Source organism: Neodiprion virginianus, chromosome 3 (genome assembly GCF_021901495.1).
Source record: "Neodiprion virginianus isolate iyNeoVirg1 chromosome 3, iyNeoVirg1.1, whole genome shotgun sequence".
In the NCBI taxonomy this organism is placed as follows: Eukaryota; Metazoa; Arthropoda; class Insecta; order Hymenoptera; family Diprionidae; genus Neodiprion; species Neodiprion virginianus.
This window is the reverse complement of record NC_060879.1, coordinates 28,479,947-28,496,043: the sequence shown is the minus strand read 5'-3', so window position 1 is coordinate 28,496,043 and position 16,097 is coordinate 28,479,947. Positions and strand designations below refer to the sequence as shown.

Here is a 16,097-nt window from a genome sequence, read left to right as displayed (position 1 = left end):
GTTGCATCTCTGTACACAGATACAGTCTACTGGGCGAGAAAGCCGAGAGATTTGCGGTGAACTCTGGTACTGGGGAAGTGACCACCTTGGTGCCACTAGATCGTGAACAAACACCCGTCTATCATCTAACACTGGTAGCCCAAGATTCGAGTCCCACAGAACCAAGGGCTTCAGCCGTCAATCTAACGATACTTGTTCAAGACCTAAACGACAATGCTCCAAGATTTTCAAGCCCCAGATACACCGCGTATGTCCCAGACGCCACTAAACCAGGTAGGTTTTACATTTTTAACGTAACAACTCGCTGCTACTTTTTGATGTTTCGCTTTCTCTAACTATAACCTGCATAAACATTGTTCATTAATTTTCCAAAGGTGACTTCGTCTTCGGAGCCCAAGCCGTCGACGATGACGAAGGTGACAACTCGCGAATTGTGTACGGGTTACAGGGTGAAGATTCGAAACGCTTCAACATCGACCCTCACAGCGGTGTCATTAGAGCAACGCAAGAGTTGGGCGGCGGTGAAACAACATATCAACTCCAGATCCAAGCCTCTGATTGCGGAGTGGATCCCAGATCGGTTACCGCTGATTTGGTTATTCATCTCTGGGAGAGACAATTGTTTCCTAGTTTTAGATCTACGGTTACCACGCGGTTCACTTTGCCAGAGGATGTGCCGGAAGGCAGAATAATCGTGCGATTGAGTGCGTCAACCCCTAAAGTTGGCGCGGTTAGCAATTTGATCTTTGGAATGGCTGGTGGCAATGTTGGAGAAGCTCTGAGGATCGAACCCCGTACTGGAGAGGTATGTAAAAATATCGACAATCTACCTCTGCCTCGTGATCGTGTAATAAAATGCACTTTTAATTTCTTTTACTAATGCCTAACAGGTTCTGGTAGCTTCTGGGTTTGACTACGAAACGGCACCTCATTATGAGGCTTGGGTCGAAGTGCGCGATTCCGATACACCCGCTTTGCGAAGTGTTGTTCAACTTCTTGTGAACGTCACTGACGCTAATGACAATGCGCCGATTATGGAAGCTGCAATCTACAATTCCACTGTGCCTGAAGAAGAATATCCCCCTTTATTCGTGACAAAGATCTCTGCCAAAGATGCCGATTCTGGTGAAAACGGTCAGGTGACGTACCATCTTGTGGACGACTTCGACGCGTCTTTTATCATCGATGAAAATAGTGGGGAAATTCAGACAAACGCGATATTGGATCGGGAAGAGGTATAAAACCATTTCAACAATTCTTTTAGATGCCTACTCGAAAAACTGAGACATGTTTACGAAAATCATGTGGCATACTTGGTTATTCGAATAACTCAATATTTTTAACAGGTCGCTTCCTACGAGCTGGTAGTTGAAGCTCGAGATCAAGGTGAGCCACAACTGACGGGATCTGCTACGGTCTTAGTAACAATTTTAGACAAGAATGATAATCCTCCACGATTTACGCGTTTATTCAACGTTAATGTAACCGAGAACGCAGATATTGGATCATTTGTGATTCGAATCACCAGTTCCGACCTCGACATCGGACAGAATGCAAATGCAACATACAGTTTTACGGATAACCCAGGTGGCAAATTTTCTATTGACGCACTCAGTGGGAATGTCACGGTCGCTGGGCACTTGGACAGAGAAGAGCAGGACGAATATTCTTTGAAGGTGTGCATCTTTGGATGAGTAAAGAAAAGAAAAAGAAACCTTTACATACGCTAGCCGAGTAATTTTGAAAAAGATAATGTTTAATCGATGCCTATTATTAATTACAGGTGGTTGCCGTGGACAGTGCTTGGCGGCAAGAAACATCCCTGGGCATAACGATACAAGACCAAAACGATAATGCTCCAGAATTTGAGCAGGAATTGTATAATTTTCATTTCCCAGAACTGCAACCTCGAATGGCTCATGTAGGTCAGGTAATGGCCACAGACCGTGACAAGCAAGGCCCAAATTCGGTAATCTCGTACAGCTTGCTGCAACCCTCGGATCTCTTCACCGTAGACCCTGCGACCGGTGATATATTCAGTAAGAGAACACTGAAGTACAAACACACGCAACAGGAATCATCCCCTGAGAACATGTACTCGTTAACAGTCGTCGCTACAGATAATGGCAAGCCTCCGATGTCATCGAAGGTGACAATTTCCGTGAGTGTCGTTGACGCTAACAACAATGTACCGAAATTCGAGCAACGATCATATCTCTCACCAGTACCAGAGGGTTACGCGGTTGGTAAAAGAGTAGTAATGCTAATGGCGAAAGACGAGGCGGACTTCGGTGTAAACGCTGAAATCGAGTATAGTTTGGTTAATGGAAACGGTACCGAGTATTTCGCAATCGATCAGCTCACTGGCTGGGTTGTTGTGAGCAAGCCTCTGACAGGTCTGCCCGTTGGAACAAAATTCGTTGCTAAAGTCAAAGCACTTGACAAGGGGGTCCCGCCACAAAAGGACGAAGTTATATTGACCCTTGTGATAACAGGGGAAAACCGAAATCCGCCGAGATTCACTGCTCTACTTAATCAGGTTATATTACCAGAAAATGCACCGGTGAATTCTACTATTTTGACTGTAAATGCAACAGATGAAGATGATGGACCAAATGGTATAGTTCGCTACAAAATCTCAGCTGGGAATGAACAGAGAGAATTTTCCGTTGACTCGGTAACCGGCGCAGTTACAATCTTGCAGCCCTTGGATTACGAGACTGTTCAAGAATATCACCTCAATATTACAGCAACCGATCTAGGCTTTGAGTCAAAACAAGCCACCGCAACGTTGACCGTGACATTGAACGACATCAACGATAATCCACCGACCTTCAACCAAAGTTCTTATGAAGCATTTTTGCCTGAGAATTCACCGCCTCAGAGTTTCGTTTACAAGGTTACCGCAACGGATATAGATTCACCAGAGAAAACGATCATTCAGTACAGAATTCTAGGTGGTAGTGGGAGGGAGCATTTCAACATCCAAGAAAACACAGGCGTCATTTTATCGAAGATCAGTTTTGATTACGAAGAAGCCGAAAAGTATACACTGCACGTGGTTGCCGCTAATCCAGATTCCAATCCCCAAATGGTCGGCTTCACAACTGTCATCGTTCACATAACCGGTGTGAATGAATTTTACCCCAAGTTTATTCAGCCAGTCTTTCACCTGGATGTGTCGGAAAGTGCAGAAGTGGGAACGTCCGTGGGATTGGTTCAAGCTACCGACCAAGATGCAGGAGAAGATGGTAAAGTTTATTACTTATTCGTTGGTTCATCAAATGATCGTGGTTTCAGTATTGGATCTGAAACGGGTGTCATAAGTGTTTCCCGGCATTTGGACCGTGAGACACAGAATAGAGTTGTATTGGCAGTAATGGCGAAAAATGCGGGAGGAATACGAGGGAATGACACGGACGAAGGACAAGTAATTATTTCAATTCAAGATGGCAATGACCCGCCAGAATTCCTGCAAAATCTTTACGAAGCAAACATCTCCGAGGGTGCCTCGCTAGGTACACGGATTCTGACAGTACGTGCTGTGGACAAGGATGTCCGCCCTCAGAATAATCAATTCTCTTATTCAATAATTGGTGGAAACATTGGCCAAGTATTTAAAGTCGACCCACAGACTGGTGACATTGAAACTGCCAAACTATTAGATCGAGAAACAACCCCAAGTTATGAATTGATTGTCGGTGCAATCGATACCGGGTTACCACCGCAAACTGGTACAACAACAATACACATAGATCTTCTGGACGTAAATGACAACGGACCGATCTTTGATCCTCCGGAAGTAATTGGATATGTTAGTGAAAATGAACCAGCCGGGACGAGTATCATGACGCTTAGCGCTATGGATCCGGATTTGCCACCAAATGGTGCACCATTCTCGTACAAATTAGTTGGTGGTCGGCAAAAAGACTTGGTTCAGATAGATAAACATTCCGGAGTACTAAGGACCACCAGGAGTTTGGACAGAGAGCTCACGCCTCACTTGGATATTGTGGTAAGTGCAGAAACACTCCAACTAATAGCATCTGACATCACGAACGAATTTATCGCGACTGAGTATCTTTACTTCACAATTTATACATACCAACTGTTGAAAATGAAAAACAAAATTATTTTCCAATAACGAAACATGTTCTTTTGCGAACAGGTTGATGTAGAAGATTCTGGAACTCCGCGAATGCACAACGAACACACGATAACTGTGATTGTTCTGGATCAAAATGACAGCCCGTCCTCTCCACGTTCAGTCCACGTAATGGTTCATTCATTCAACGGTCAAGCACCACTGGGGATGATAGCCAATGTCCATCCAAACGACCCAGATACTACCGGTGATTACACCTGCAAAATATTGCATGGTGCAAATTCCGGTGTACTGAGCATTCCGACAGGATGTGACCTACACACAAACAAGATTACAGCAGGTGTGTAGCAAAGCCTTAAAATGCTCGTTGCTGGAGATTTTTTGTTCAAACAAACGATTAATTTTGCTACAAATATAAGATATCGTGACTGAATGCTTACACTTTCAGGGTCGGGATACTCTTTGAGCGTGTCTGGAAATGATGGCAAACACCCTGACGTCATATCAAAAGTGACTCTTGAATTTTTGATTTTCACGAATACAACTGTCGAAAATACAGTAACACTGCGTATAGCAAGAGTAAGTGCAACGAAGTTTCTTGCTCAATATTACCGGCCTCTCCTTGACTTATTACAAACAGAAATGGATGTTGGGGATATCCTGACAATTTATAGCATCGGGGAAAATAAATCAGATTTGGACATTTCATTGGCCATCAAATCACCAGAAGGTAATCCATCCCCTAATTAAATATACAGTATTAAAAGAATAGCACTGTAATGCAAATTGAAAGAACAATCAGTCCAATGCGACCAATAAATTTAATGATCGTTTTCCCGCAGGCTATCATTCGAGGTCTGAAGTAATAGAGTTGCTCTCTGGCAAACGAGACGAAATACAAGTTTTACTTCAAGGGGCAATAATCACTGTTGGCTATTCACCGTGTGAGCAAATGGCATGCGAGAATGGGGGTGCCTGTAGCGATGAATTAGTTGTTTACGAGGATACCAGAATTACAGACAGCCAAACTATGATCCTAACGTCCCCAAACGTTCGGCTCGAAATGATTTGTCGGTGCCCTGATGGATTTACCGGCGACAGGTGTGAGAAACGACAAGATCCATGTTCACCAAACCCTTGTTTGCTGGTATGTCAACAAAAATCACAATAAATATTCAGTCCATAATAAATGATTTCACGCAAACTTTAATTAAGATCCTCATAAATTTACTCCTTTATATCTTCTAGGGTGGACAATGTCGCCGTCTCGGATACGATTTTCATTGCACCTGTTCTCCCGGTCGGGAGGGTAAATTATGTGAACTTGAACGGGGTGATGCCTGCGGGAGTAACCCATGCCGGAACGGTGGATCGTGTAGGGAAAGTCCGGATGGTTCAAATTTCTTCTGTCTTTGCCGAGCAGGCTACAGAGGAAATCACTGTGAAGCCATTGCGGATTCCTGTAGACCAAACCCTTGCCTCCATAGCGGGCTCTGTGTTGGCCAAAAACCTGGGTATGAGAATTTTTGATCGAAGATTTATCACCACAGCTCTTGATAAACGTCGAAATGATGTATCACATTCCGTGAACAATTCCAATAACAGAGTACTGACTTCAATTCCAGATATCGCTGCAGTTGTCCCGAGGGTCATTATGGCCGCCACTGTGAACGTTCGACTTTTGGGTTCGAGGAACTTTCATACATGTCTTTCCCAACATTAGATGTCAACACAAACGACATCAGTATCGTTTTTGCTACAACAAAACCAAATGCTCTACTGTTGTACAATTATGGTCCCCAAACTGGAGGACGTTCCGATTTTGTAGCTCTAGAATTAGTTGATGGAAGAGCTGTGTTTTCCTATGGCGGTGCCAGAAGTGCTATTACTTCCGTAACCATTAGAGCGGGTGAAACATTGGCTGATGGAAAATGGCGAAAAGTCACAGCTACGAGAAACGGAAGACTTGTTTCTTTGAGTGTTTCTAATTGTAAAGAACATGGAGACGTGTGCGAAGATTGCAGACTTGGAGATGTCACTTGTTATGCCGATGATATTGGTCCCACTGGGTTGGTACATTCAGATCAACCGTCATATTACAGGTATTACTCTACAGAAATAAATGACATTTATTTTTTCTTCTTTCAGAACTTTAAATTTCTACAACAACCCACTCATGTTAGGGGGTTTAGACAGTGCTGACCCAGTTTTAGAACGTCCGGGCCAAGTACATTCTGATGACCTCGTCGGCTGTGTACATTCAGTTTCAATAAATGGTAGACTCCTGAATCTAACTAATCCAATAGAATCACGAGGGGTAAAGGCTACTTGTGGAAGATCGGAACGAAGTCCTTGCGCCCGAAGTAAAGAGGACTTCTCAGCCTGTGGGGCCAATGGAAAATGTTATGACAAATGGCATCAGGCAGTTTGTCAATGTGATAAATTCATATCACCAAACTGTTTGGGTGCTTTGGAACCAGTGAATTTGAGCGAGGGTGGATTCATTGAATTTAAGGTGATTAGAATTCGAAGCAAGGGTGTCCACCCTTGAAAGCATTTTCGAATTCAAACTAAAATCTCATGTCATGGAAAATAAATACTGTCCCAGTATAAATGTATTAACTGTCAATCTTTGATTAGGTCTCGGAAAAGCACAAGAGAATGCAACTACTGGAATATCTTTATGGTGGATCCACATTGTGGCATAGGAACAGAGTTGTCAGAGATGTTCCGGAGGAAAGTAGCCTCTTAACCGTGGCTCCAGCACCACCGAAAACAATTGGGTTAATGTTTCGAACTGTACGTCCTGATGGTATCCTCATCTATGCAGCAACCAACAAACACTTCACATCTGTAGAGGTATACATACTTCATATACCTAACACCTTATAACTACATTTATTTCACACACCGATATTTTCTTACCGGTAAGACAACAAGAAAATAACATTCGGGTTTCAGCTATCCAACGGGCAATTGATTTACTCGTCATTACTGGGATCTCCGGTGAACATGACAGCTACGGTGGAAGGTGGTTTATCGGATGGACGGTGGCATAATTTAACTCTGCACGCATACTCACGCGGACTTAAATTACTCATTGACGGTGTTTTGGCTGGCGATGAACTAGATTCAGCCGGGGTTCACGACTTTTTGGATCCATATCTGTCCGTTTTATCAATTGGTGGAGTTCAACGACAACTGTACTTTGCTCACGAATCGGTGCCAAAAAGCTTTGAAGGGTGTTTGGCCAATTTCACAGTCAACAACGAAATTCAACCGTTTAATGGCTCTGGATCTGTTTTCAAAGAAGTCATGTATCACGGAAAAGTTGGACTGAACTGCCGAGGACCCATAGGAATTAGCGCCACAGTGGCTCCAGACCCACTAAGTATTGGCATAACATTGGTTATCGTATTTTTCGTCATCCTGCTGGTTGCCATATTGGTTAGTTTCGTGGTCTTCCGACTACGCAGGCAGAGCAAAGAGAAATCAGCGCCGTCGGGAGGGAATAAAAGCAACAATACCATAATGGCAGGGAACGCTTTGGTTGGACCTGGAGGCGACAATATGATGTCGAGACACGAGAACACTTACATTTCGGACACGTCTGATCTTCGAGGAGTCGTACATATGGGACCAGAGCTGATATCGAAGAAGTATAAAGAACGCGAAATGAACTCGTCCGAACACAGACCGCAGAGACCCGATATCATCGAAAGAGAAGTGACTAAATCACCACCGATTCGTGACGATCACCCTCCATTACCACCATCAACACAGAACTCTCTACACCCCCACGACCATAATCCTGAATCAGAAATACCCGAACATTATGATCTTGAAAATGCTAGTTCAATAGCACCGAGTGATATCGACATTGTTTATCACTACAAAGGTTACCGGGATGGGATGAGGAAATTTAAGCCAACTCCTCCAACACCAATTGGCAGCTTCACCAATCACCATAAACACACGGGACAACAACACAGACATACAGGGCCCTTTCCACCGAGAGCTGTGCCGCCGCCGGCTGTGGTACAGCCTCCGGGACCAGCTCCAAAATTATTGCAAAGTACTCCACTAGCCAGATTATCACCGAGTAGTGAATTATCAGCCCAACAACCGAGAATACTAACGTTGCATGACATCAGTGGCAAGCCTTTACAGAGCGCTTTGCTAGCTACAACTTCGTCATCTGGTGGTGTTGGAAAGGATGCGTTGAACTCGAATAGTGAGAGGAGTTTGAATTCGCCAGTAATGAGCCAGCTATCAGATTCAACTACAAGCCGTAAGGCACCACAATCGAACAACGAGAATGTCAACAACGTCTCTTCAGGACCAATGGGCTTAACGGCTGAAGAAATTGAGAGATTAAACTCGAGACCGCGAACATCAAGCCTGGTATCAACCTTAGATGCGGTAAGCTCATCGAGCGAAGCTAGAGGCCCGCCTGCCCTCGGCGCTTTGCATCATCACAGAAGACACACGCCGCCGCAAGAGCGACTGGAACGGCGTAATTCGACAAGTACGGATGAAAGTGGCAATGACAGTTTCACTTGTTCCGAAATAGAATATGATAACAACTCGTTAGTGGGCGATAAAAGGTCGAATAATTTATTCAGCAAGCCAGATGACGAAGTAGTGCCATCAAGGACTACCGAGACATCACAATCTTCCAAATCTCAATTACCACCGAGCGTAAACTACGACGGATTTGATAGTTCGTTCAGAGGCTCTCTTAGTACATTAGTGGCGTCAGACGATGACCTATCTACACATATGAGTGGTTTGTACAGGCCAACTAATAATGGCTCACCATCAGCCAACACGGCATTGAGCTGGGATTATTTATTAAATTGGGGACCTAACTTTGAGAGTTTAGTTGGAGTTTTTATAGACATTGCTGAATTACCAGACAGTGCCAGTCGAGTACCCAGTACGCTCAGATTGCCAGCTAGTATACCCAAACCTTCTGAGGAGTACGTCTAGTGCAAAGAAATTATATAAATCTTTGATAATTTTGAAAAGTAAATGACTTGCGGTGAAATTTATTTATATAGAAGAGTGGCTCAACTTTAGCAAATATTTTAACGATGTGAATAATTTAAAGATTAATTTAAAAAAGCAGCCATTACTTGCACGTTAAAAGAAAAATAGGGTAATTGAAGAAAATGTATTATAGCACCGCCGAAGGTAACGAAATAGAAGCATATCTCGATTGAATTAATTTTAAAGTGATAACTAATGGTGCACAATGTAAACTCATGATTATATTACCAATGACAGTAGTGTGATACTGTAAAGCTATAAACATCTTGCCATACAATGTTCCATAGGACTCTTAAATGAAGAGAATTGAATATATTAGTTTTAAGACGAAATAGCATGTAAAAAATCTTATAGATATGTGATTTTCATCACCTTGTATCAGGGTGTATAATTTGTTTAGTAACGTGTGAATATTGATTGGAGAGTGAACGATTAAAAAGAGCTATTGTAAGAAATACAGTCATGCGAGTTTGATCAAAATGTCGATAACTTGTTTGTAGTTCTTGATATTAACCGACGCGACGTAAGAATTGACTTATGAATGACCCGCATCAGTGGTTTGACTAATGGAAACTTGTAAAATGAACAAGACGATTCAATTTAGTATTTTTCTCATAATGGCTCAATTTCAATTGTATATCAAGTCTATTCTGAATATAAAATACTCGCCACTGAGAATTACGGTAAATTCTCAAAGTCGTGCAAGAATGTGGTAACAAGCATTGTTGCAATCCTAGCCATAACAGCGTTTTTAAACAATATGTGCAAAAAAAAACATTGTCCAAACTGCCAGACTGATTTTATAGATTTTATTATGTATTATAGCTATGAAATGAATTTCAACAATGTTTTAATGAATGTAAATTATAACAATTGTTTTGTAAATACTGCGTAAGAGAGATTATGTTACTGTAAAAATATTGTGTGAATGTATGAAAATTGAAGAATGCAATTTGCCACATTTGTAATAAAAATTAAATTTATTAATTGCACGTTTTCTTCAAATCATTCTCGGTTATGCTAATAACCCGATTTAATTTCATACTAATTGCATTTTGAAAATCATTAGAATGTATCCACGTGTTCCCACAATTTATCAAGGTAAGTTCATCGGAGTTAGGCCCACATTTTCTCAACTAAAGTTATCAAAGGTACGCAAAAACTGCAGTGTTAAATATTATTATCTAATTTTATCTAACACGGGCAAAGAAAATCGCAGTGAAAGGGGCTAGGTGAATCAGATCTCAAAACAATTTTTGCTAATTCAAGTACTATCAGGCTTTTAATATATCGAAAAACGAAACTTGTTACGTAAAAATCCTATGAGTATATAAAGAAATATTAAAAATCTTGTATTATTCTAACCAATTCGGTTTCCAAACTTACAATACTACCGTTACTAACTTATAAAGATATGTTTGTTCGCTGGGTAGTCTTAACACACAAAATAATATAAAAGCTATTTTCGAAAATTGCTATTCAATATACATTCATTGTATGCATTATCCATATATGTAAAATTGTTCTATTATTGAAAGTATGCAAAATATTGTCTCAAGTCACGAAACTATACAATTTTGGATTTATACTAGACATTTTCTCAAACTTTTCCCGAATCTTAAGTATTCTAGATCATGCAAATTTCTAATGTCCATTATAAATGTAATTTTTATTTTGTTCTGGGTAAAATCAGTCTAATTTAATCTAATAGCCTCACAATTAGTAACTTATCGGCATGGCCATCAACTACTTGCTTTAGTTTATAAATCCATTAGCCTTTTGTATGGATATTATTGATATAATAAAATAATTCGAGGTAGTGCTAAAGTTGTAAACATTCTCTGATATCAATAATGTATCCACATCTTTAGAACAATTAGATCTTAAAACAATTAACGTTAACTGCAATCATCTTGAAATTGATAAGTTCTCAGAGCATACTCATAAATAATCAGTTTGAAATGAAACTTTATTAGTCATGAAATAATGTTATCAAGAATAAAATTTGGGCAAATGCAAAAGATCGGAACTATTTATAGACCACATTTTTACCTCTTCTTACCAATAGCCAAGAACAGATATCAAGAGAGTATGCATATCAGATTATTTTGCATCACCTAATACATTAAAATCGTGAAATAGTGATAGATCATGACGTCAAGTTTATAACGTTAAGGAAGTCGATCTACATCAAAAAGAAAATCAGCCATTGAAACCAGTAAAGATTTACGGATGTGGAAAATTTTTACGCTTGTGCGAGTAGAAATTTACTTTTCTTGTACCATTCCCTCAACTTTTAATCAATGGTTGAAGTAACTGAATTGCATACTTATATTTTGTTGCATTCGCTTTAACCTCATGATAGATGCACCTGAGCATACTTTGTCATAAAAATCGCACCCCGGTGACAAAAGTGACAACTCAAAAATTGGCATTTTTAAAATAAGACCATATTTGGACTTGCAAACTTCGAATGATCTATGAGCTTCAAAAGTGAATTTTCCGTAGTTGAAAAATTAGCCATCACAGAGCAGAGAACAACAGGTAACTTCCATGCGCATGCAAAGTTTTTACTCACAGTTATTTGCTTCTACTGATAAATGACTATTTTTAAGTTGTACCACCTTTGTTGCCGGGGTGCAAATTATATAACTTCAAGTTCAAAATTTATTAGAGATACCATTAATTACAGACTAAGCTGGTAAGGGCTTGTAAGTAAATCGCTTGTGGCATATAATGCATCCCAGAAAATGAAGAAACTGTAGATCGAAATAGAATGCAATTCGTAGCTTTTCAGCAGGGATGGTATAACCAAAATCACGACTCGGAATATACGGTAAATACTGGTAGATCAAATGCACAGTACAACGAGTAAAATGCGCATCATCCATGACACCGTCGGTAAGATATAATAAACTGACTAACAGGATTTTACTATTTACTGACCGTCGACGTATTCATTTACGTGATTAATAGTCAATTTACAGGGACGCCATTTCTGCTCTATACTATAATTTGCAATGTATTTATTTCAATATTTACTTTGGTATGCAGCAACAGCTTTCAGTGTCATAATTTCAATTATCTATCAGAAATAGAATTTAAATTCGTGTACGTATCTAACTGGCCCAATGAAACGAAACATTACAAGTAGTGATTATTAATATGCCTGAGAACATGTTGACAGATTACCAATTGTCCAAAAATTCAAAGCCAGTCTTTGGAATACCGTCATCCTGAAGTTGTGATAATTGAAAACTACTGTAAGAGTTGGGCGTTTCTAATAGTGCAGTTGACTCGTCGATTTCATTAGTTTTCGTTTTTGAGGATGAAGTCAAATTAATATTCATCTGGTTTTTATCCACATTTTGAATTGTTATCTGACAATTTTTCCCGGTTAGATTCTTTTGTGATACCAAACACTCCGTATCCTCATTATTTAAATTGTTTTGAATTTTAAGAAGTGACGTTTTGCCAATGAGCTTTGAAAAAATACTCTCTGGTTTATCTGTTTCTGGACGACTGTTAATCAAAATATCACGCTCATTAGCAACGTAGCTATTGGTCTTATCAGGGAAACCTTCGGACTGATTAAAACTCATATGATTAATAGATGCTTCGTTATGATTATAATTATCATTGCGTAGAGTATCATTATCCCTTGGCATTTTTGACGGGCTTGAGAAATGTGAAGAATCACTGATATAATTACTTGACAACTTCGGCTTTGCCTCTTCATGCGAATCGAACACATTCAAATTCATTTGAGATTGAGTCATCACAGAAAACGGTGCCGAATGTTCATCGCGCCAGCGTAAGGTCTGGGAAAAAAAATTATGACTGATTTAGATTACCGTGAAATAGCGGATACAGCTTATTCTCTGCATGTCCGTAAACAATGAATATGTAATATCCACTGCAGACAACTCACCGATCCAGTATCATCAATCATGTATTTCATTCCCGTTTGAATGCGCAACTTTGGATAACTATCAGGCAAGTCTTTGACATTTTCACTTTTTTTCAAAGTATATTTCAGAGCCACTTCAGGTTGAATAATCGTCTCATCTATAGCTTGATTTTTCTCTGCGAGACTTAAAGTGTTCCATAATCCTTCGTAAGCATCTTTGGTTGCAGCGACATCTTCGCCGATTCGTTGTGCGAGAGGATTTATATTATAGAAATACTCTTCGGCGAGAGCATTTAAGGTTTTGCTACTCATATTATAGAGGTTAGCAGAACAACAATGCCTTGTCCAGAAATCGTTCAAAACAATTGATGGTAAGACTTTTTACCATGCTTTTTACCACTCTTGCATATTCATAGCATTAGCACAATGTATATGAAAAAAAGAATAGCTTCTGGTTATACCAGTTGAATCAATTATTTATTCCCCCTTGCTTGTATGATCTACCTCCTCTTTTTTTGCGAAATGAATTCTGCGCGTATGCATACAACATTTTATTCGTAATTACACAAACATTTTGGAATTCCTGTAATTTCCTTAACAGACACAAAATTTGTTTGCAGCCTCTGACAGAGTTAAAAATTGTGATTTGACAGGACGCGCCTCGCCGCCTGCCTAACTACCAGCCACCAGATATCCATGTATGCAAACTTTGCAGTCCCCAGCCTGGTTTTCAATGATCAAATTCATGCTGACGCGACATAGCTGTACGCAGCGTTATGATTGGTAGAAACTCGTTGATCCGCGTTAGTCTGAATTTTCACGCGTGCACCAGGTAGCGCGAGAGGCGCGAGAGTCCGTTTTCTAGGGGCTTTGGAGGTGCATTCCGAAACTAGCTGATAGCGCTAAGAACTCCCTAAGCAGAGTCAGAGTTATCCACGAACTCGGCAGCGCAAAAAATATAAAAGATAGTTGACAGCACTGGAAGCTAGTTTCGGAAAGCACCCTAGGTAGCGATTCCCTGCTTTATTAGTATTTCTACTGGTCAAAAACCCGGCCTTAAAATCCTGCGGCAGCATTTTGCTGCCTGTGAATATTCAGTCTTTCCATACCACTTCCTCACATTTCTCAAGTAAAATTTCGACGTCAACTATTTTACAACGCATGATTATCTTTGAAAAAATGTTCCTTTTCACTGCCAACTTGTATAGTTTGACGTAATTCAGAAGTACTTTTACTGGTCGCTTGTGAATTGCTGTGTTTTACACCCGTATTCATAGTCCTTCCTTGAGGAACAAGGATTCCTTGTTCATGAAACGTGAATTGAGAACAAGGAATCCTTGTTCCTCAAGGAAGGACTATGAATACGGGTGTTACGACTATAATTATGGGTGTATTAATACGCATGCGGCCCCCACGACCAACAGAGACTTATCACGCTCAAAACAGCAAAGTATCAAGTCCACGCGCAAAAAGCGTGATGAATAATCGTGAATGACCAAAAACTTGGAGAGTAGAAGAGAAAGAGTCGATATAAGCCATACAAAGTTGCGAAATATTAAACACAGTGTTTCAATTGTTTGGGTTCAAGTATATCTTGAATAGTTACAAATTCTTTCAATTTTAATCCCATTTAATACCTATTCGTCAATTTCAATCACTATTGGGATGTCAACTTTCTTAATCTATTTAAAATGCATTCAAGTTTTCTATGGATTAATTTTTAATACGCGCAAGCTTCACATCATAATCTATACTCCTCAGCGAACTTCCTACAATTTCGATTTTCTATTTGAACAATATGATAACATAGGGAAAAAGAAGAGGTAAAAGAATGGAGCACAAAAAACATATATTTTGAACCAGCATCTTTCTTTTACGCAAGCTTGAAATTTCCAGCCCAAGCATAAGCGGACAGAGCAGAGCGTCGACGCATAAATAAATCGTATAATTATATTAAACTTACCCATTGCTGAATTTCTGCATAATGTCAGCCTACTTCACGTTGCTGCACATAAATATACACACATGTTCACATCGTCCTGTTTTGTCACAGAAATCTTGATATCGTAACAAATTTTCACAGGAATTTTTCATACACTATATCAGATAAGTTCGGCAATGGATTCATCGGAGAACTAATTTACTGACTATTGAATTGTATCGAAAGTATCATGTGCATTCGATGTTCAGTTTCTCCAATAATCATATCATAAAAAATTGAGACAGTATACGACACTGTAACACTTGTTGACACAAAGTTATAACTGGCTTATTTTCGTCTGACAAGCATCGACAGCCTCTTTTAGGTTAAACACGAGCTGGTCTGTGAAAGTCGCGGTAATAATTTGATAGTGAACAATTAATTAATCAATCTGTTCGCGTCCGCCGCATTTCGATTTAGAAATAAACAGTAATAAACAATGGTTCTGTTTACTAGCACGAGTACCCATGAGAAAAACAAATATCCATCGACCACCAAATCGCGATTCATACATCAATGTTTGTCATATACGTGATATGATTTGGACATAATTAGACACAGTTAAAAGAGGGACGTGACCGATCAGAGCGATATTTAGAGCATCGTTGATTTACTCACACAGGAAAAACCGACACGCTGAAACAAGCACGTCCGGACTTGCCGGCGTTCCAAGAACTTATATCAGTAGCAAGATGGCTGCCGATAAGCCGAACGTTGCTTCGGCGACTCTCGGAAATGCTCGGAAATATTTCATTTGTTTCCATGGACCGCGACGTGTGATACGATTGAACGCGTTTGAATGTCAAATTTTGTTTCTGAATAAATGGCACAATTGATACACATTACTGCAGACAAAATATGTCTACGTACAATAGTAATTATTATCACTGCTGCAGGCACTTTTGGGTATTTGAGATTTTGCCATCTGAGCTCACCTAATATTGGAATTCTAGTGAATGTTACGGAATGGCCCTGCACACGTGGCACGCTCAGCACAATCTGTATCAGCTTGTCTTTGAATACGATTTATTATCAATAGCCGTATGCGA

General features: G+C 40.0%; 2 protein-coding genes and 1 long non-coding RNA gene across 3 annotated transcripts in view; 1 reads left to right on the top strand and 2 right to left on the bottom strand.

The window, feature by feature from the left end:
- LOC124299732 (cadherin-related tumor suppressor) overlaps positions 1–10,111 on the top strand; it is an 88,438-nt gene extending 78,327 nt beyond the window's left edge. Inside the window, exons 9-21 of the mRNA XM_046753039.1 lie at positions 20–273; positions 375–805; positions 891–1,235; positions 1,347–1,676; positions 1,784–4,015; positions 4,169–4,445; positions 4,554–4,835; positions 4,948–5,252; positions 5,354–5,619; positions 5,731–6,174; positions 6,254–6,620; positions 6,746–6,964; positions 7,067–10,111. Of these exons, the coding sequence (XP_046608995.1) occupies positions 20–273; positions 375–805; positions 891–1,235; positions 1,347–1,676; positions 1,784–4,015; positions 4,169–4,445; positions 4,554–4,835; positions 4,948–5,252; positions 5,354–5,619; positions 5,731–6,174; positions 6,254–6,620; positions 6,746–6,964; positions 7,067–9,097 (7,783 nt within the window). The 3' untranslated portion in view covers positions 9,098–10,111. The remainder of the gene's footprint in view (positions 1–19; positions 274–374; positions 806–890; positions 1,236–1,346; positions 1,677–1,783; positions 4,016–4,168; positions 4,446–4,553; positions 4,836–4,947; positions 5,253–5,353; positions 5,620–5,730; positions 6,175–6,253; positions 6,621–6,745; positions 6,965–7,066) is intronic.
- The window catches only part of LOC124299781 (uncharacterized), a 35,638-nt gene extending 19,942 nt beyond the window's left edge, over positions 1–15,696 (bottom strand). Inside the window, exon 1 of the long non-coding RNA XR_006907062.1 lies at positions 15,031–15,696. This is a non-coding gene — a long non-coding RNA (uncharacterized LOC124299781). The remainder of the gene's footprint in view (positions 1–15,030) is intronic.
- Positions 10,290–13,801, bottom strand: LOC124299768 (uncharacterized protein C1orf198 homolog). The gene is made up of 2 exons (XM_046753123.1): positions 13,089–13,801; positions 10,290–12,978 (listed from the first exon to the last, which is right to left on the bottom strand). The coding sequence occupies exons 1-2, from the start codon at positions 13,377–13,379 to the stop codon at positions 12,346–12,348; spliced, it is 924 nt and encodes a 307-aa protein (XP_046609079.1). The 5' UTR covers positions 13,380–13,801; the 3' UTR covers positions 10,290–12,345.
- Positions 15,697–16,097: the final 401 nt, after the last annotated feature.

What these genes read in the sequence shown, in the direction of transcription:
- LOC124299768 (XM_046753123.1), bottom strand. Translation starts at nt 13,379, where the DNA reads ATGAGTAGCAAAACCTTAAATGCTCTCGCCGAAGAGTATTTCTATAAT. An exon ending in TGATTGATGATACTGGATCG is followed by an intron (nt 12,979 to 13,088) that starts GTGAGTTGTCTG and finishes TTTTTTTCCCAG; the next exon opens with ACCTTACGCTGGCGCGATGA.